The 21,202-nt window shown below is 40.7% G+C and overlaps 1 protein-coding gene across 4 annotated transcripts in view; it reads right to left on the bottom strand.

Moving 5' to 3' along the window:
* Positions 1–21,202, bottom strand: part of LOC147014234 (contactin-4-like) — a 588,183-nt gene that overhangs the window by 276,552 nt on the left and 290,429 nt on the right. For all 4 annotated transcript variants that reach the window (XM_085852006.1, XM_085852003.1, XM_085852004.1 and 1 more), the window contains one exon: positions 6,277–6,413. In XM_085852006.1, the coding sequence (XP_085708132.1) occupies positions 6,277–6,413 (137 nt within the window). The remainder of the gene's footprint in view (positions 1–6,276; positions 6,414–21,202) is intronic.

Raw genomic sequence — 21,202 nt, 5'->3', positions numbered from 1 at the left:
TTTGCCATTTGATACATCATGTTATGACGATTTTTCTTAGCAACTTCAGACAAAATCAATAACACTGTTATCGTTGTGATGCGAGACAAACACGTAATACATTATAACATATAGACCCTCACGTTATATGCAAATTATTCCATACAGACCCGAAAATCAATCCTCCCCCCCCTCCCCCCGACCGCAATTTTCTCTTTTTGTTGTTTTTTCCTTTTTGTTATGAAAAATATTTTTGGGGGTTTTTGTGGGTCAGGAATTGAATTTTGGCCTTTTTTGTTTTAAATAAGTTTTTACCTGTTTTTCTTTTTTTGCACCTGGCCAAAAATAAATATTTTTTTTTGCGTTAGTTTTTTTACAAAATTATATATGTGTATGTGTGTACAAATATATATATATATATATATATATATATATATATATATATATATATATATATATATATATATATATATATATAAATTATATGTATATATATATATATATAATTCATTTCAAATTTAAGTTTGGGGTTAGGATTAAATGCTCACTCAAATGTAAGTTAGGATTAAATACAAGAGAGAAGAGAAGAGAAGAGAAGAGAAGAGAAGAGAAGAGAAGGGGAAGAGAAGAGAAGAGAAGAGAAGAGAAGAGAAGAGAAGAGAAGAGAAGAGAAGAGAAGAGAAGAGAAGAGAAGAGAAGAGAAGAGAAGAGAAGAGAAGAGAAGAGAAGAGAAGAGAAGAGTCTCGACCCCATCCGGTTTTCGTTCTGAACGTGTAAACTCAGGCCTAATCAATGTGCGTGGGCGTGTGTATGTGTGTGTGTGTCTATGTGTGGGTGTGTGTTTGTGTTGTCTGTGTCTATTTGTGTGTGGATGTGTCTGTGTGCCTGGATGTATGTGTTTATGTGTGCATGTGAGTATGCCTGTTATGTGTGTTTGTGTGTGTTTTGTGCCTCACTGTCTGCTGTGTGTCCAATTCATTATTATTTAAAAAATCAATTTCATATTTCAGTGAATGGAAAAATGTGACATTATAATTAATTCATGATTATTTCTTTACAGATTTTGGCATGTCAGAAAAACGTACATACCTGGATTCATAAGTACAATATGGCTTTGATTTAATTGTTGAAGATGGTGTGGATAAGCCTTAGTGTCTGCTTTGCTCAAAAGTTCTTGAAAATGGCTCAATGAAACCTTCAATACTAAAACAGCACCTGGAAGCTACACATCCTGCACATGCATCTGATGACCACACTACCTTTGAGGCAAAGAGAGCTAGGTTTAGGGCTGCAGGAACACTGCCCAAACATGGCTTCGTATCTAACAATAAACCAATGCTTGCAGCTTCCTATCACATAGCACAGTGAATAGCAAAGGCAAAGAAACCTAACGACATTGCCGAGAAGCTGAGTAAACCTTGTGCCTTAAAAATGGTTGAACATGTATGTGGGAAAGAAGCAAAACAGAAGATTCAAGACATTCCCCTTTCTTATGACACAATTCATCGACGTCTCAGTGAAATTTCTCAAGATATTTGTCAACAAGTTATTGAACAGATCAAATCGAGCTCAGAAAAAATTACTTTGCAACTTGATGAATCCTGTGATGTTGCTAATTTTTCACAACTGCTTGTTTTTGTCCGGTACATATGTGGAAAAGAACTGAAGGATGAATTTCTCTTCTGTGAAACTCTCCAACAAACCACAAAGGCTGCTGACATAATGCAGCAAATAGAAGACTTCTTTGAAAGGAACAATCTCACATGGGACAGAGTTGGTTCAATTTGTACTGAAGGAGCCCCAGCCATGATGGGAGTTAGATCAGGGATCACTGCACTTGTAAAACAAAAGGCACCCCATGTGATAACAACGCATTGTCTTCTTCACAGATATGCATTAGCTGCGAAAAACCTTCCTGAAAATCTGAAAATAGTTTTGCAGAAAGTTACTGTTAATTTCATTCGTGCCGAGCACATAATCACTGCTTGTTCAAAGCTTTTTGTGATGAGATGGGCTCTGAACATTCAATTATTTTGCTTCATACTGAGATGAGGTGGCTCTCACGTGGACTTATTCTGAACCGAGTGTTTGAGCTCCGTTCTGAGGAAGATATTTTTCTTTGCGACTGGGATTCAAAGCTGTTGGAAAAGTTTTCTGATTCAAAGTTCATCGCCTCTTTCGGGTACCTCTCAGATATATTTACCGATCTTAACCAAGTCAGCAAACAACTCCAGGGAAAATCAGTAACCATCGTTGAAGCAGGTAAAAAGATGAAAGCATTGCAGACAAAGCTGGATTTATGGGCATGAAGAGTTCATCAACAAAAAAATTTGCAAATTTTCCAAACTTGAATGAGGCCATTAGAGAAGAACCTGGTGCGTTACCTGAAATAAATGAAGACATCACAGCACATGTGAACATCTTGAAGCATCACTTCACTGGCTACTTTCCAAAAGACATGATATCTACAGAAATATGGATATTAAGACCTTTTACCACTGATCTGTCAGAAATGAGAGATGACAACCCAGAAAAAGAGGAGCTAATTGATCTTCAGTCCTCTGCAAGTCTTAAGGAAGAATTTGAGAGAGTTGGTGTTGATTTCTGGTTGAAACTCACAGATTCATTCCCATTTCTTACTCAGCGAGCCATCAAAGTGAGAGCCTTGTTCCCTTTGTCATCACATATCTATGTGAATCAGGTTTCTCTACTTTAGTGGCAATGAAGACAAAGGCATGAAGACAAAACTATCCATCACGGCATTCATCCTGAAAGCCGATGACGACATGATGGTAGCGTTGCCATCAACAGCTCGTCGAATAAATAAGCTGGTTGACTCAATGAATCAGCAGAGTTCCCACTGATAATGCTTCTGGTATTTTTGTATGATCTTGTTTGATACAAGTCGTTTTTTTGATAAATGTTTTTTTTCTTCCTTTATCAAAATTTATTTTGTGCAAAACCTTATTAATAAAATTGTTCCATCTTCTTTTTCTCTATGCTTCAATGCCGGCGATGCATTTTTTTTTTTTTTTTGCATGGGAGAGAGGAGGTAAATGGCGAAATACATCAAGCTGAGGGGGTAAATGACAGGAAGGGTTGAGAATCACTGGACTAGAACTTTGAAGAGTATTTTCATATTAAGTCACTAAATTCAACCACCAACTCTTTTTGAGGTCAACATGGACCAAAAGGTAAACATAGGCCGAATTTCTAAAATTGTGATTTTTCATTAGATAGACTTGAAATTTGAAGAGCATTTGCACATTTGGTCATTGGATTCAACAACCAATTCTTTTTGAGGTCAACATTCGGCCAATAGGTCAACATAGGCTAAATTTCTGAAATGCTCAATTTTCATTAGATCGACTTGAAATTAGAACAGGATTTGCATATCAGGTCACTGAATTCAATCACAAACTATTTTTTTCAGGTCAGCATTGGCCAAAAGGTCAATGTAGGCAAAAAGGTCAATCTTGGGCAAATTTCTAAAATTGTCAACTTTTATCCGATTGACTTGAAATTTGAAGAGCATTTGCATATCAGGTCACTGAATTCAACCACCAATTATTTTTGAGGTCAAAATGTCAACATAGGCTTAATTTCTAAAATTGAGATATAGGGTTAAAAACTATATACTATATCATGATATCCCAAAAAGTTGTGGACGATTTATGACAAAACTAGGTGGATCTGAGTTGGTTCAGTGACAAAAGAGTTGGCTCAAGACTGTGTGGGGTATATATTCCATGAATACCATCTAGTTGAAAAATGTATCACCCTTCTTATGATGCACATTTAAAGAGGAAAATTCTGAAATTAATATTTCCCAAATCAATACATCAAAATGGCTAAACTACCTGAACACAAAGCTATACATTTCTAACTGTTCTAAATTGATTCCTACACCCCCCCCCCACTACAAACAACAATAAACACATACATATACAGGAGAGGTGAAGTGAAGTGTGGGGGATTTGAAGATCTATAGAAGGGCTGTGTGTAAAATCCTCTGAGAGAGAAGGGTGTAATAGAATGGGGGTGTTGAAAGACTGTGAGGACCGGAGAGATTTGAAGCTTGAGAGAGTTACGGACTCTGTTGGGAGCTCAATTGTTATTCATCGCCAAAATGTGTGGGTCCTCTCGTCTTTCCCTCCTTCTCTCTGTCATTCTTCTCGCTTTGCTTTGCTTGCTCACTTGTGTTCTTTCTTTCAAGCTCCTTCACGCTTTTCGATTCAGTTCTCATCACACCATTCTTCTTCGTCATTCATTCTTTCCTGCATCTTTCATCTCTCTCCTTTCCCTCTCTTCCATATTTCTTCTCCTGCCCATGCACACCTTGGCTTTCACATTCCCATATCCAATAGTTCCGTTGCTGGACCCTCTGCCCCATTTACGATGCCGGGTTCCCTGTCAGGAGACGCATTAGACACGTGCCGCGAGTGACATCACAACAACACAGGGAAACACTGGTGCCTTGGCTGTGCGAGGTACAGGAGGGGAGCAAAGCGTGGAGAGTTCCGGTTTTAGTCAGGACGTGAGAGCCAGAGTCAACAAGTGTAAGGTGTGCATGGGGTCCATCCTTTCCCTATATATTTCTAACTTTCTCATCTCATCTCCTTCGCCAAGCATTCATCCCATACTTTTTTGCCAATCACCATCCCTCCCTTCCACACAGGATGCATGATGCCGGCATACTGTATTGTAAAGTGTTAAGTCAAAAATAAGGTTCCAGAGGTGAGTATGTCACATCAGGGATAGGTGGTTTTGTATACGTGTTGTAATTGTTGTACACATACAGTATGCCATTCTATTGTTTTCACTCCCTGAAAACACTGGTTTGACTTGCCGTTGTAAATACTTGCATTTTTGTCACTGCATTTATTTTAGAGACTGTGTCCTGACTTATTCTGTCCATTCTGAATGCAGCATAAGACTGTTGAGGTATTTGGCCAGCTCAGCTCGGATTTGTTATCCAAGTTCTATCTCAGATGTCGTAACGTGATGTTGGTTCTGCTCGGCTGACTGACTAAGGTCTATTACATAACCATTGGCATGGTATCTGCTTGCACTCAGGCTTTTGTATACGGTAACATGACTCTGGGCATGTGATCTGGCGGGAAGTTCTGGGGCGACTGGCGATCATGGTCTCTTAAAGACACGCCATCTTCTCGGAGTTATCCAGAGGCAACGTCCCCATTACAATATATATATATATATATATATATATATATATATATATATATATATATATATATATATATATATATATATATATATACATACACTGAATATATCCACCTTAAATGGGCAATCCATCTCACTTACCATCTGTGAAAAACATTAAACTATCCACTGCCTAATGCATATTGTGTGCTATTCCATTGCCAACCACAGCATCACTTGGTCAACAGAGGCTTTATCAACCATTCTTGGCAGGATTGTCAGCCCACCCCCTGGAGAAAATATCAATCCATGGACAATGGACATATTGCTGGCTCGTTGGCCATCATCTCTTTGTGAGAAAAAAAAGTTTAAAAAGCCAAACATAAGCTAAGGACATGTACTTTTGCCCCACGGCCAAAGTAAACAATCCAACAAAGCTTGTCAAACCATAGTACTCACGTACTTAAACCTGAAAGCTGAAGCGCACGGTCAAATAAACACGTGCATCCTAACCCACAGGGCCAGAATGCATGGCCATGTAATAACTGGAAACCACTCCTCAGACAGAGTGGATCCCCTCTGGAAGTGAACTAACATTGCATTCCGAGGAGAGAGAGAGAGAGAGAACATACCTTGGGCACCTCTTAACAGGAATGGCGACCACAAACCCGTGCTAGCACGACTTGCTTGAGAGGCTTTGGTTAATGGAGTAGCTCTATGAATAATGGAGCACAGCTGATGATGCAAGGCAGTCAGAAAATTTTCCAAATACTTACAAGTTATTAAATAAGGTTATTATTTTTGGAAAATAACTATTTTGAGGTTTGCAATTTCGATAAAGTTAAGTTTCAGGTGTTGTAGAATGAGTATAATTTACAGCAGCCATTAAATTCTAATATAATATACTTTAGGAATACCAGTTACTGTTCAATCAATATTTCGATTTGTGAGGAACAGACTTTGAATAAACGATGTGGGTTTCAGGAGGTGGGACAGAGACCTACCACATCTTAAGGTGTCAATGTGTGCGTGTGTGTGTGTGTGTGTGTGTGTGTGTGTGTGTATGTGTGTGTTTGTGTACACACATGCAATTATAATCACTACCGAGTGGTATAAGAAAGGGAAACAAACCTCTGAGGAGATTTCCATGCCATTATGTAACCACGTGTAAGTCGGCTGAGGTTTTCCGCCTGCTTTGCATCTCCATTGCAGTACGTCGTCAATTGCATGTTCTCCATCTTTTATTGGCTGAATCCAATGTGGAGGTGCTAATAACAACCAGATACAGGCAATGAGGGTGAGAGCAGGAGGGAATGAGTTTCTGAAATCTCATTGTCTATGACAACACAACCTGTCATCACATTTCCCACTTCCGAACACTTCTTACGCCTTACGCTCCATTGAGTGGCAGTTCATAGTAATCATCTATTTTTCCTGTCAGTGGATGAAAGCATGAATTGATGATTGCTTCGTAGGCTTTCCCTTTCTCTGAATGGCAAACATGATGGTCCACACAAGCAAAGGGAATGGCTTTTCTAATGCAAGCAAATATACAAGACTGCTTAGACACAGGAAGAGGCCACTTGGCCAATTGCTACTGCTATATTGACTTCACTGCATTTGCTTTATTTCGTATTTTTATATATAAGAGTCAGCTCATAGAGGAGCTGAATGGAAAAAAAAGGGAATCAGGTTTACAAGTTACAAACGGGTATTGGGGTGGTGGTATGGACATGCACAAGGAGGAAAGGAGGACTAACACTAAAACAAGTAACAATGGCCTGACGAGTTACAGAATAGGAAAGAATCAGCATGCCGAGAAGAGATCATAGATGTGCATGGCTGAGTCCATGACGTATCAATGGGCAGCTCCATTCTCAAGTCGAACCGATTTGAAACCCGTCGAAAGATAGACTGAAGTGATGAAGATGGGAAAACAGACAAGGGGAGACAATACCACAACCATGAGAATAAGGGGCCAAATGAATGCAGATGAGCAACGGGTCTGGACTTTGGGAGGGTGAGGACATTAGGGTTTCTTGAGGAACCTATGTGGCTTGTGGTGGATGAGACATGGCAGAGGTAGGAGAGAGAGCAGGAGGAGCAAGGCCAAATTAATTTATTACCTTGGCTTAGTTTACCTTACAAATGTAATAATGAGAAATGCAATGTGAAATGTAAGCTCGGTACATCGAATATACTTGATTTTCACAAAACATCTTTGCCATGTTATGTCATGAGCAGAGTTTACACAGCTACACTGATTGAGGAAAGATTGTGGGGGGAAATAAAGGGTATTAAAAATCGAAAAAATTTATAATATATATATTTTTATAACTCATAAAAAAATCAGAAAATGGAGAAAACAAGTTTCATAAATTGACCTAATTGCTGCCTCAACAATTTTCCAACACCCCTTGCATAATATTAAGAAATATACGACGGCACGTTTTATGTTCACACATGATAAGATGACTGGCTTCACATCCATGGAATTTAATTTCGTGAAATGTAAATTAATCTACGATACAAATGCAATGGGATCATAAATAATATAGATCAATTCAATCTATCACACTCGATGAATAATAACTGTTTTTTTCTTTGCTTTAAGAGTAATCTAAGGTTAGTGGTGGGCCTGCCGCACATACATCTCATACACATGGACATAGACATACACATGCAACACAACACAGGACTGTTAGACGAGAAGAACACAGCCACTGAGCTTGGGGGAAGTGCTGTCACTTCCCGGGGTACTCTGGGTACCAGTGACGTCACAACAATGGTGCTGCGGTTCTCACCATACTCATAGATGCTCCTTCCCATAGATGCCAACTTATGGAGATTATCTATGCTCTTACCCTTTTAAATGCTGAATGTCAAGCAAGGAAGCAGCAAGAACATTTTTTAAGTCTTTGGTATGACTCGGCTGGGATTTGAACTGCCGACCTCCACAGACTTAGAGCAGATGCTCGCTCTAACTATTACAACACCAAGTCTGGTGAACCACCGATTCCAGTTCTACTCTTAGTTGCAAGATTTCATAATCAAGGAGAAATGCCACCACCTCCTATAATAATCATATTGGGGTAAGACTCAGGGTCCGGGGTTTTGAAGACCACAAGCTGGTCTTCATCCAAAACTACAAGGAAACATGTACTAAGTTTTGTTCCCCACTGTTTTGTCCTTCCCACTCCCGTCCCTCTTGTCTCATGCCCCCCTTGCTGTGCTTTGTGTGTTAGCTCTCACACGAGCCTCGACAAGGTGTACAAACAAAAAAGTGTCAAGTACGCAAGAAACCTCCAGAAAGCAGGAGGGAGAGGGAAAGGAAGGAGGGTGATGGGTCCGGAGGGTATTATGTGTACGTGACGTCAGATGATGAGTGAAAGCCTCGTTTTGCTTTGACGAAGGGCAAACACACAAAACATCAGCCACACCTCTATTTTCAACACTGTAAACATGCTCTTATCAACGCTCAGTTGATAAAATCTATTGCCAATATTATACACCAACACAGACAAGCATGCACCCTAACTGAGACTATAACAGTAATAATAATGATAATAATAACTGCAAGGGCACTCGGTAGGGCGCATACCTCCGCCAGGCAGAACAGTTTCCATTTTGTATCCCACTGAGAGGCTGGATCTGCAGCCGGACCTTAACCAAAATCTGATCGGCTTGTTCTTGTAATCTGCTCAACTCCTACACCAAGTTTTGTCATAACCCGTCCAAAACTTTTGAAATATCATGCTATCTATCGTTTTTTGTCCTATCACTCAATTATGAAGAATCACTTTTTAAAATTATAGTATCTGGATCCGGATCCAGATCTTCACCAAAATCTAATCGCTTCGTCCTTGGCATAAACCCAACCTGTCCACAAAGTTTCGTCCGAATCCGTTCACGTCTTTCAGAAATATCCTGCTCACAGACAGACAAACAGACATACAGGGGTGAAAACACAACCTCCTTCCACCTTTGGTGGCAGAGGTAATAATAATAAATATATATATATATATATATATATATATATATATATATATATATATATATATATATATATATATATTTATATATATATATATATATATATATATATATATATATATATATATATATATAGCACCTTTTGCCAATGGATACAAGTTTCTGAAAGTATTCCTTTGCACTGAGGAATCTTTAATGGGAGACGTCACGCAATCAGGCTGTCATTTATTTAACACCCCAATTAAAAGATGGAAAGAATGACAAAAAGTGGAAAGGAAAAAGGAAATAATAAAAAAATTAATCAAAGGTTTCACTAAAAGCCACCTCTCACAGCAGGGCACTGATATTATTCTGATAACCACACAATGTGAAAGAAATGGTGAACAGTGAGTAGAGTACAATAATCCCACAAGGAAAGCAGTTTTCCACAGCAGAGAAAAACGTTTGACCAGAAAGTCTTCCTGGGTACAAAGTGGCATTGCACTTTTTTCAGGATCCCATTGGTACTGCCGCAACCTCCATCCGCATGACATCACCACCATGTAATTCACGTGCAAAAATAACATTTTTCTCCCTGTTAATTACATATTCTTCTGTGAAACATTGCAACAACAACAACAAAAAAAGCCAAGTGTTTTCAAGCTTATCACAAAAGCAATACCACACCTGCACACATTTCTCCTCCATTGTGTCAGTAACTGACGAGTAACCTTTGAGGCAATGGAAATATTTCAACTCTCTTGTTAATGTAATTAATGGAGAATTAATTAAATAAATGAATATGTACGGCTCCTTGTCACCTCCACCACCAAAGGTGAAAGAGGTGATGTTTTCACCACTTTTTGTCCGTCTGATTGTTACTTGCAAAATCGAAGATTTTCAAGTACATTGCCCAGTCGATTTTGTTATTCAATCTGTCTGTTTGTCTTGACTGTCTCTCGCTTGCAGGTCACAATTCTAAACCGATCGTCATGAAACTTTACCAAGTTGTAGAGGTCGTCTCAACTGAGAAGCCCATCGATTTTGAGGTCAAAGGTCAAAGGTCATCTTGAGGTCAAATTTCTAAAATTGATAATTTTTCATCCGATTGACTTGAAATTTCCACAAGATTTGCATATTGCTTCATTGGATTGGGAAACCAACTATTTTTGAGGTCAAAAGGTCAAAGGTCAACTCAAGGTCAAACTTCTAAAATCATCAATTTTCAACTGAAAAATCGTCAATTTTCATCTGATTAACTTGAAAGTTGAACAAGATTTGCAGAGGCCATCATTGAATTGGGAAAGCAACTATTTTCGAAGTCAAAAGGTGTCAGGTTAACTCAAGGTCAAACTACTAAAATCATCAATTTCAATCTGAAAAATAATCAGTTTTCATCAAAACTGACCTCAGCTTTGATTAAGATTGTCAATTATAATCTTAATGAAATGGACAATTTGTTGTATTCATAGTGACCTTTGGACAAGGGGGTGAATTTTGCAAATATCCTGCTCTGCACGACGTCTTTCTTGTTTGATTGTATGTCTGTTTGTTACGTGTGAAAATCGAAGCTTTTTCAAGTGTATTGGTTGGTCTTGTGCATTATTGTCTGTTTGTTTGTCCATTTGTATGTCAAGCACCTGCAGGTCACAATTTGAAAATGATCTTCATGAAACTTCACCACCTGGTAGAGATTGTCACAAGGAAGAAGCCGATTTTTTTTAGGTCAAAAGGTCAATAAAGGTCAACAACTTTGCCAAATTCTAAAATCCTGAATTTTTATCCCATTGACTTGAAATTTGTAGAGGATTTGCAATTTTTTTCACTGAATTCAACCACCAATTAGTTTTAAAGTCAAACTTGTTTTATGGATTTCGCAAGTATTGTGCTATGCACATCTATCTTGTTTGTTTGTTGGGTCGCCGAAAAAGGTGACCATTATTGTCAGTAATTCTGTCTGTTTGTTTGGATGTTTGTTCATTTGTCATCAGCATAATTGGTAGTAAACGTGGGCGGATTTTTACCAAACTCGGGTGGTAGGTACATGTTATGACCTCGTGCTTTGGAAACTGTGATGATTGCAAGAGACGCTTTGCAACAACCGAAAAACCTTCAAAATCGGTACCGTTCACACGAAATCAATTCCGAAAGCCATTATCCCACGTAGGGTTATGAAATTTGGCACAAATGATCTACAGGTGATGCTCTATCAAATGTATTCTGTTTTTTGTGATATATGGAATACTTTACCTGCAGCGCCCCCTACAATTAGGGTATGCGCGAAAATTGGCAAAAATTGAAGGCCCCCTCGTGATCAGGTGAGTGCATCGATACAAATTAAACTTTGCAGGTTCATGGTACTCAATGAGTACCACAACTTTGCCTCAGGGCGTATTGACCGATTTCGCTTGGGTCAGGAGTCAAAGATCAATTAGTGCAAAAATCCATAATATGTGAGAGCTGGCGGTGCCTTCACGCCAAATGCTACTCCTCGAAGGGTTATGGTCGGATGGTCATGAAAATTCACACGAATCGTCAGGAATACATTGTGCACAAACGTTCGAGCCGGATTTTCGATTTAGATCTTTGTTCACCCACAGCACCCCCTCGAACTTTGGGGATTTCCGATTTCAAACCAGATTTTTGGTACTTTTCATTCAAATGGATACCGAGTACTTATCAATAGATGGAACTCGATGAGATTTGAAATGCATAATCTTAAGGTGATTCCCTATCCACTATATGACATCCATTTTGCTCTATATCTTATAGTTTCCATGCTCGGCGACCCATCGCCGCCTATTGCCTGGTTACTTAGGAAATCTAAAGATTTTGTAAGTATTTTGGTGACTTACATCATCTGTTTGTGTGTTTGTGTGTGTGTTTGTTTGTGTATGTGTTTGTGTGTTTGTGTGTTTGTTTGTAGGCACGATAACTCGAGAACAGAAGAAGCTACCAATGTCAAATTACACCACATGATTCAGGAGTGTGATGGCTAGCGCTGATTAGATTTTGGTCAAAATCGGTCAAAGGTCAAGGTCACAGTGAGGTCAAACATTCGATTTTTGATGGTTTGGTACAGAATCATCGTAGAAACTTCTGGTTTGCGTCGCTATCTTCTCTCGAGACAGCTTTTATTGGACAAGATCACAGGTCAAGTTGATGATTTCTTAAGTCCCAGTCTATGACTGCTTTTTACTTACGAAATCTAAAGATTTTGTAACTACATTGATCAGTTCCGTTTCTGTTTGCTTGTTTGTGTGTTTGTTTGTTTGTTTGTCGGCACGATAACTCGAGAATGGAAGAAGCAACCAATTTAAATTACATCACATGATTCAGGAGGGTGGTGGCTAGTGCTGATTAGATTTTGGTCAAAATCGGTCAAAGGTCAAGGTCACAGTGAGGTCAAACATTCGATTTTTGATGATTTGGTACAGAATCATCGTAGAAACTTCTGGTTTGCGTTGCTACCTTCTCGAGAGACAGCTTTTATTAGACAAGGTCAGAGGTCAAGTTCACGATTTCGTAAGCACCAGTCTATGACTGCTTGTTTGTTTGTGTGCAGCATATCTCAAAAGTTGTGGACCAATTCAGATGAAATTTGGTGGGCAGATCGGGTGTGTGACAATGAGGAACTGATTAGATTTTGGTGAAGATCCGAATCAGGATCCGGCTCATATAATTTTTAAGTGATTCTTCACCACTGAGAGATGGGGCAAAAAACCATACATCACACGATATCTAAAAAAGTTGTGGACGAATTCAGACGAAACTTGGTGGTCAATGTTGTGTGACGATGAATTAATTGAATTTTGGTGAAGATCCAGTCTGGATCCGATGATTATTTTTTCAGTGATTGTTTCATCATTGAGAGATGGCGCTAAAAATGATATATAGCACAATATCTGAAAATGTTATGGACGGATTCGGACAAAACTTGGTGGACAGGTTGGGTGTGTGATGAGGCTGAATCAATATTATATTTTGGTGAAGATCCGGATCCGGATATGTCTACAATAATTTTTTTAAGTGATTCTTCACCATTGAGAGATCCGGCCGAAAACGATATACAGCATGATATCTCAAAAATTTGTGGATGGATTTGGACAAAACTTGGAGGACAGGTTGGGTGTGTGACAAGGATGAATCAATATGATTTTGATGAAGATCAGCATCTAGACCTGGATAGGAGAATTTTTTTTTAAACTTTTAAAGCGATTCTTCACCATTGAGTGATGGGGTCAAAAATGATATACAGCATGATATTTCAAAAATGTACTGGGCCCGCTATGTTCTCATGGATCAGGCATTGCGTGGCGGAGGTATGCGCTCCACCGAGTGCCCTTCTAGTTTTGATATGTGATCCACCAGTTTTTTTTTTTTTTGCCTGCTTTGGACTATCTAAACAACAAAACTCTCTCCGAAGCATTTCCTTTCCACAGTTATTACAGCTATTCATTTGAAATGTTAGCTTGCATAAAACTGTGATAATGCGTTTCATTAATTTTGCAGCGTTGTATTCTCAATAATGTGTGTGCTTTTCATATTCAACGAAATGCTGTGTGTGCTTTCAGGAACACCTACCCGAACTCGAAAATGTCACACAAAAGCAACTTAGCGATATCGATTTAAAAGCAACAACCTCAGTCTGGATGTGTGCAAACCAAAGAGAGGAGTGAAGGCTTTGTATCGTCAGTTGTTTGGTACTTCCATCGAGATCACGAATGGCCTGACCATGAACTAATCAAAATTAAGACAGCATTCTTCTGGGATGACAGAATAGGTCGGGTAGTGAGTGCTCTCACCGCTCAGTTGTCTAACCCGATTCAAATTGCCAGGAGATTAAGAATCTATGATAAATGGATGAGGTGTGTGTGTGTGTGTGTGTGTGTGTGTGTGTGTGTGTGTGTGTGTGTGTGTGTGTGTGTGTGTGTGTGTGTGTGTGTCATGCCTTTTGTGTCTATTAATTACGTACTATTGGAATGTACTTTTTGACTCTTTAGATTGCCGAGACCCCTTCAACGTTTGAAGACCCTTGAAGACCCCAAAAACATGAAGACCCCAAAGACCCCCAAAAGACCCAGAGAACCCATAAGACCCAGAGGACGCAAATGACCCAGAGGACCCAAAAGACCCAGATAACCCAAAAGTCCCAGAGGACCCAAAAGACCCAGATGACCCCGAGGACCCAAAAGTCCCTGAGGACCCAAAAGACCCAGGTGTGTGTGTGTGTGTGTGTGTGTGTGTGTGTGTGTGGATGTTTTTTGTGGAGTTCTGCCCGAGTGTTCTGATGTGGAATATGAGACACCAAAATGATGGTTATGACCTGCTGAGTTGATTAGGCTAATTAACTAAACAAAATCCAAAATAATTCCCATGTTTTAAATGCACGCCATGTGAAGGTATATAAAGCAGCTTAATAAGTCCTTCCATAACCGGCATGGTATTCTAATTACAAAATAAATAACAAAAACAATGATAACGTTGTAACAAAGCATATATTAAGTAATACTAAAAATATTTACAACAATAATAATAACAGTTGAATCATATGGGAATAATAATAATAATGAACATATAATCCCCGCACTGGCCCAAGCACATCTGGACTTGTGAAAGGCAAGCTAATGTTCAAGCAGTACAACAGGCGGGTATGCAACAAGGCTGTGAAGACCAATGAAAATTTGGTCCAATGGACCAATGGGCCAACTCATCAACAATAAAATAAACAACAAACCTTCTTTGGAGAGCTTGGCATCAAAGACAATATCCTTTGTAGAGGTTAGTAAAACTGACCTTCACCCTGCTTTTATCGACTAGGATTTGTTTAAGAGTCAGGTATAATACATCATCTTTGGAAAGTGGAGGCCATTCTGTGCCGGTGCTCGAGGTAGATTTATTACTCCTCCTGACCTCTCACCTATTTCCACATGTAACTCCTGCTCTTCCTGGTCACATGTATTCTATCAGAAAACCTTACCTCGTTACCCTACCCAGGTGTTAACCCAATACTCACGTCAATTCCTGCATCCCCTTCTCTCACACGCAGAACTATTTACCCGAGTTTGCTGCATACCACAACCTCATGACTTTTCTGCCTCTGCGATTTACTAGACTTGCTGAGAACTCGTCCTGCTTTCACCTGAAACAAGTCTCCTCATGGTACATGCAGATGTTCTCATGATACCTCCCTGAGCCTGGTCACCGTTTACCCAATTTGGATCCTCATTGTTCCACTCTTCCGTGAACGTTGACACCTGCATTAAAAAAAAACAAATGTTGGGAATGTTTGTGCATATTTGGTGAATGTAGGTGATGGTTTTACCCCTATCTGTCTGTCAGTCTGTTTGTTTGTCTCTTTGTCTGTGAGTAGGATATCTCCAAAAAGTTGTGGACAGATCCGGATGAAATTTGGTGGACAGTGTGTGACAAGGACGAACTGATTAGATTTTGGTGAAGATCCGGATCCAGATACTAGAATTTAAAAAAGTGATTCTTCACCATTGAGAGATAGGGCCAAAAAGATACAATTGCATGATATTTGAAAAATGTGTCGAGCCCGATATGTTCTCGTGGATCAGGCATTGCATGGCAGAGGTATGCGCTCTACCAAGTGCCCTTCTCGTTATTCATGTGTTTTGGTGAAATCAAATCTTATGGATATTAATATGGACGTTCACACTCCATTGATGTACCCCTTGAGCCACATTGAGGTACGTGGTGAAAAGTATCAATCAAATTGCAGACTCAATGTGTGCAAGCATGCATTTGATGAAGGAAAAATATCTTGAGTGTTTTTGGATTGGGCATGATATGCATGAAAGAAAGTTTGGTGAGGAAGGTGGATAGGTTTTTGCAAATATATATATATATATATATATATATATATATATATATATATATATATATATATATATATATATATATATATATATATATATATATATATATATATATATATATATATATATATATATATATATATATATATATATATATATATATATATATATGTATATATTGTTGCCCTCTGAGATAGTAGAGAAGCAGGACTTGGTCCTCGATTATCTCAAACATTGTGGCCACCTGTCAGTCTTCGATAGCATTAAATATGATACGGTACCAGACTCACATTGACTTTCCTATAACTGCTCCGTCAGTTCAAACATTTGTACATTTGTTTGTTAGCCAGCTCCTTGTCAAACTCAAGATATATAAGGTCTCCTCTCACCTCATCTCATCTCATTTCATCCACTCCTATTTTTTTTTTCTTCTCATTTTCCAGCAGCATATCTTTGTGGTTGCCCAAATCCCACAACTTTCTACAATCATCCAAGGTGGCAGCTTACCGCCATCTTAAACCTTCACTTACACAAAATCCTTTACACTCTCATTGAATTCATTCTCACGTCTAAAGATCCTTTTCCCAATTTTCAGTACATTAACCTGTCACCTCCTTTCATTTAGCTTTTATAAGATTAAAAAAAGCTCTCTAAAACAATACACCATTCATAGCCAAATTTTGACCTCCCATTCAGATATAAACATCATGCATTCATAACAACAAGATTTTTCAGCAGGTATAACACTATAATGCTATTATTAATCCTTCTCGAAAGAGAAGAAAAAGGAGCAAATTGATTGGGAGAGAAGGTGAGAATGGTCAACGTGAACTTCTGTAAACTCCGCGAACAACAATTACTGTGCCAATAAATTTATCATCATGAAATCAAATCCTTTTTTTTTTTTTTACACAAATTAATAATATTGGCTTTATTTTTCCAGAAATATTTTTAAATTTCCCGAAACAACAGATGGAAATCAAGAATAATTGAAAACATTGCTCTGTAACAAAATTAAAATCTATTCCACGCGGCTAATAAATTTCCTCGCCATCAGAAAACGATTAGTTCAGTTCAAAGCATAAAGATTAATATAATTTTCATGTTATTATGCGCTGCTCCATGGCGATGAGAAATGAAACAGATAATTTGCCAAAACATTAAACATTTACACCCATGGTCACACATCAAAGAATCTTTCAACTTATTCCTTTGCATTCACAGATTGTGCTTTTATAGCATCTCTTAACGTGCGAGCTAAAAAGATCACCTTCATTTAGCACTTCTTTCACCCTTCATTTTAAGAAGAGCGCACTCTCAAGGAGGCTTTTTTATCAACTATTTTATAAAGACGTGTTGGCCTCGTGTTAAGCTTTGTTGGTTGGCAGGATAGCTGAGAGGTAGCACACTACTTGAGCTTCTACTCATAATCTGAGTTAAATACCCCACCAAACTATGTCTGGTGTTGGCTTAATAGTAGGGGTGGTGGGCTTGGGATCCGAGGGTCTTGAGTTCAGATCCTGCTCGTCTGTTGAATTAATACCAGGTGGGGTTGACTCAGCCTGTCATCCTTCCGAGGTCAGCAAAATGAGTTCCAGCTTGTTGAGACGATTGAGCCATTCGAGTATTCCGTGTCGGAGTGGCGACCCTTCCAGGATTGTGCCCAATAGCCCAGGAGACTGCTTCGGCAGCACCAATGCTATCTCCTTCGTACATGCATACCAAAGCTCACAACAAACAGGACACCCGCAATTAATTTGCATCCATGCACCAAATTCCCCATTTTAATTGCATGCCATTATTCAATGCACACTTCACCTCAACCTTCATTGTACTCCAAGCACCACACCATTGAACCATAAACCAAGCTCGCTGTACATTCGCCATTGCTGCCTCAACCATAACGAACAACCACCCACCTCAACCACAACAAAAAACCACAACGCCATAACTCACCACTACGATGTTGCTACCACAACCACCACAGATGCCCATCACCACCACCACTGCCTTTTGGAAGTAACAGGGAGCAATGGGAGTGACGGACTATGACAGACACTTGGACCCTTGACGTTGAGGCATCTAACTCAGAGCGATTAAGACCCTCATTGGGTGGTCAGCACATGATCACGCCTGGAAAGCACAACCAAATACCTTGGCACCATGTCAAGTATGGAGCTCTGTCGCATGATGAAGCCCAGAACATAGTCGGGCTGTCTTCATAGCTGTACCCATGCATGGGCAGAGCCAGCACTGGGGTAATCGTCCTTTCACCAATATGAGCACTGGGAATCCTGTGGCCCATCCTGAGATCCACCTTTAGGCTCCTCCCTCACCAAGTAACTATAAAGTGCCATGTGTCCTGCACAGTACGCTCGCCCATGGTTCAACTCGTGGTCGAAGGCACTCAATACGGTCAATCATTGAACTCTTTGATGTAAAGCCTAACTGCTCTGGATGCTGGTGCTCAAGCAGATGATGGCGAACCCTATCAATAATTATCCGAGCAAAGACCTTGCCCGGCACTGGGAGCAGCATCACCCCTCAGAAGTTGTTGCAGTCCGAGTGATCACCCTTCCCTTTCCTGGGAGGGACAAGAAGGCCCCTTTTCCAGTCAGTTGGGATGATGCCTGTGTTCCAGGCAGAGCCCAGAACTGCATGCAATGACACGAGGGCAGCAATTCCATCAGCCTTGAGAAGTTCAGCCTGGATATCACAGATCCCAGGAGCTGTACCCCATTTCAACCGGTTCATCGCAGCCAGTGTTTCCACAGACTAAGGTGGACAGCAGTTGATTGGAGGGTCAGCAATAGGGATTGCAACACCCCTGACATCCAACTTGACAGCTGTTGGATCAGCCTGGTACAGCCGCTAAAAGTAACCAGCCCAGGGGGCCTTCATTTCGGACTCCTCTGCCAGGAGCCCACCGCCCTCTGCTCTAACTGCAGAACACTGAGGGATGGGCTTGGATGAACACAATGCGCAAATTCCCCTGAAAGGAGGACGAGAATCCCTTGACCACAGGTGATGCTCTACCACCTCACAGATTCCTCATACATAGGCCTCCTTGTCCCGCTTAGTGCACGTACGGTTTTACGCCACAGCTCCCTGAATAGCTCAGCTCTGCCATTCAGCCTGGCCCTGCGACTCTGGGCAATGGTATCCAGTGTCCCTTGAGAGACAAAATTCTTCTTCGCCCTACAGTGAGTTCCAAGACATCCACCGGCAACATCAAGGACAGTGATTTTCAAGGCACTCCACAACTCTTCAGGACCCCCCAAGGCACCCAGACCCCTCAAATCTCCACTCAGTCTGTTTGCAAAATGCTCAGCTACTCTCTCATCCTTGAGCTTGCCAACATCCAGCCTTGGCTGGGAATGTTCCATTCTCTTGGATTGAAGCTGCAACTTAAGAGTTGCTACAACAAGCCGGTGGTCATTATTGAGGAACTGAGCACTCTGGTAGACCCTCTGGTAATCTGGTAGACACTCAATAACGACAATTGCGGCCATGAAACCAATCTGGAATGGTGTGCACAATGCACGAAGATGGCATTATTTACCACTTTATAATCGTTATTGGCTGATTTTCTTTTTATCATTTATTATTAAAGATCTTTTTCTCATTAAAAACAGGAATCGGATATCATCAAATTTTCCAATTCGTCCAGCACTAATATATACACACATGAATATATATATATATATATATATATATATATATATATATATATATATATATATATATATATATATATATGTGCAGTCAAACTCGTTACTATGCCACCCGTCGGGACCGAGAAAAAGTGGCATAGTAGCGAGAGTGGCAGAGTAACGAGATTTTGTAAAAACGGCCTTATTTTCTCAAGTTACCCATCTGTAGTTAATCTTTAGACAAAATTTATTCCAGCAAGTAAACGGCACGACTGTTGTATAAGCTAAGCGAACGGAGAACATACACACACCAACAGAGTTCACACACTAACATATGGCATGGCGAGAAATTCACGACACACAAAGCTTTCAAGAATCGTCGGCTGGCGCATCTTCTTTCGGCGGATCTCGTGCATCTCGTTGTCTAGCCGATCGCACGCTTGCATCACACCGGGCTTCCCGCTTCTCTGCTGCATGAACTTCCGGACGGTGCTACAAGCGCGCTGGGCTTCCTCGAACGGAACGATTTCTTCCTCGACAGTTACCTCGTCATCTTCGCTTTCCATCGGCTCCTCACTGCACAGAATCTCCTCCGCAATCTCCTCCAGCGTGAAATACCCGCCAGTCACGAGACGCTCGTCGGCTTCGAGAAAGTCAGACAGCTCGATCTCCTCGTTCTCGTGCATCTTTTCCTCGGCAGGCAGAGCTTCCCAGATGTCGGGCAGCTCCGCATCCTGTGGCTCAGTTTGGATCTCCTCTTCGATGAACTTGGCCTTCGCGAAACAGTTCCTGATCGTCGACTTGCCGACCTGCTCCCAAGCACGCCGGGCGACGTGTAGAGCGTCGATCAACGTGAACTTGAACTCCTTTCCCTCATCTATGGCCTGAAGCCGGCAGCATAGCAGGAGCTTCTTGTAGTGGTGCTTGAGGTTCTCTATGATTCCCTGATCCATTGGTTGCGAATTGGCTGTCATGTTGGGTGGGAAGAAGACCAGTTGGATGTTGTTCAGCTCAAGCTCGGGAGGGTGGCCAGAGAAGTTATCGAGACAGACCAGCACTCTGCGTCCCTGCTGGCCGAGTCGTCCGTCCCACGCATGCAACATCTCCTCGAAAAGCTCCGCCATCATCCACGCCTTCGAGTTCGCCTTGTACTTGACCGGGATCTCTTTGTTCTTGAAGGCACGGGGTTTCTTGGAATTGCCAATCACCAGAAGAGGGAACTTCTCGCTGCCGCTCATGTTTGCCCCAACCAGAAGAGTGATCCTTTGCTTGCTTTTCTTTCCTCCAGTACACCGCTCTCCCCTGAAAGACATGGTCTTGTTCGGAAGCAGCTGCCAGAAGAGTCCAGTCTCATCCAGGTTGAAGACGTCGTCTGCGGAGAACTGCCCGAGTAAGGGCCGGAGAACCTGTTGTTGCCACTCAAGAAGGGATTGCGAATCCACTGCTCCAGCTTCGCCCTGCACTGTCTTGAACGTGATGCCGTGGCGCTTCTTGAAATTGCCCAACCAACCGTCGCTCACCATGAAGTCTGGGATGTGCATCAGCTCGGCCAGTTTCATCGCTTTCTCCTTGATCAGATCGCCGCTGACA

Source organism: Eptatretus burgeri, chromosome 13 (assembly GCF_056783735.1).
Source record: "Eptatretus burgeri isolate ZD-2024b chromosome 13, Ebu_testis_v1, whole genome shotgun sequence".
In the NCBI taxonomy this organism is placed as follows: Eukaryota; Metazoa; Chordata; class Myxini; order Myxiniformes; family Myxinidae; genus Eptatretus; species Eptatretus burgeri.
The sequence above is the reverse complement of the archived record's forward strand: the minus strand, read 5'-3'. Positions and strand labels throughout refer to the sequence as shown.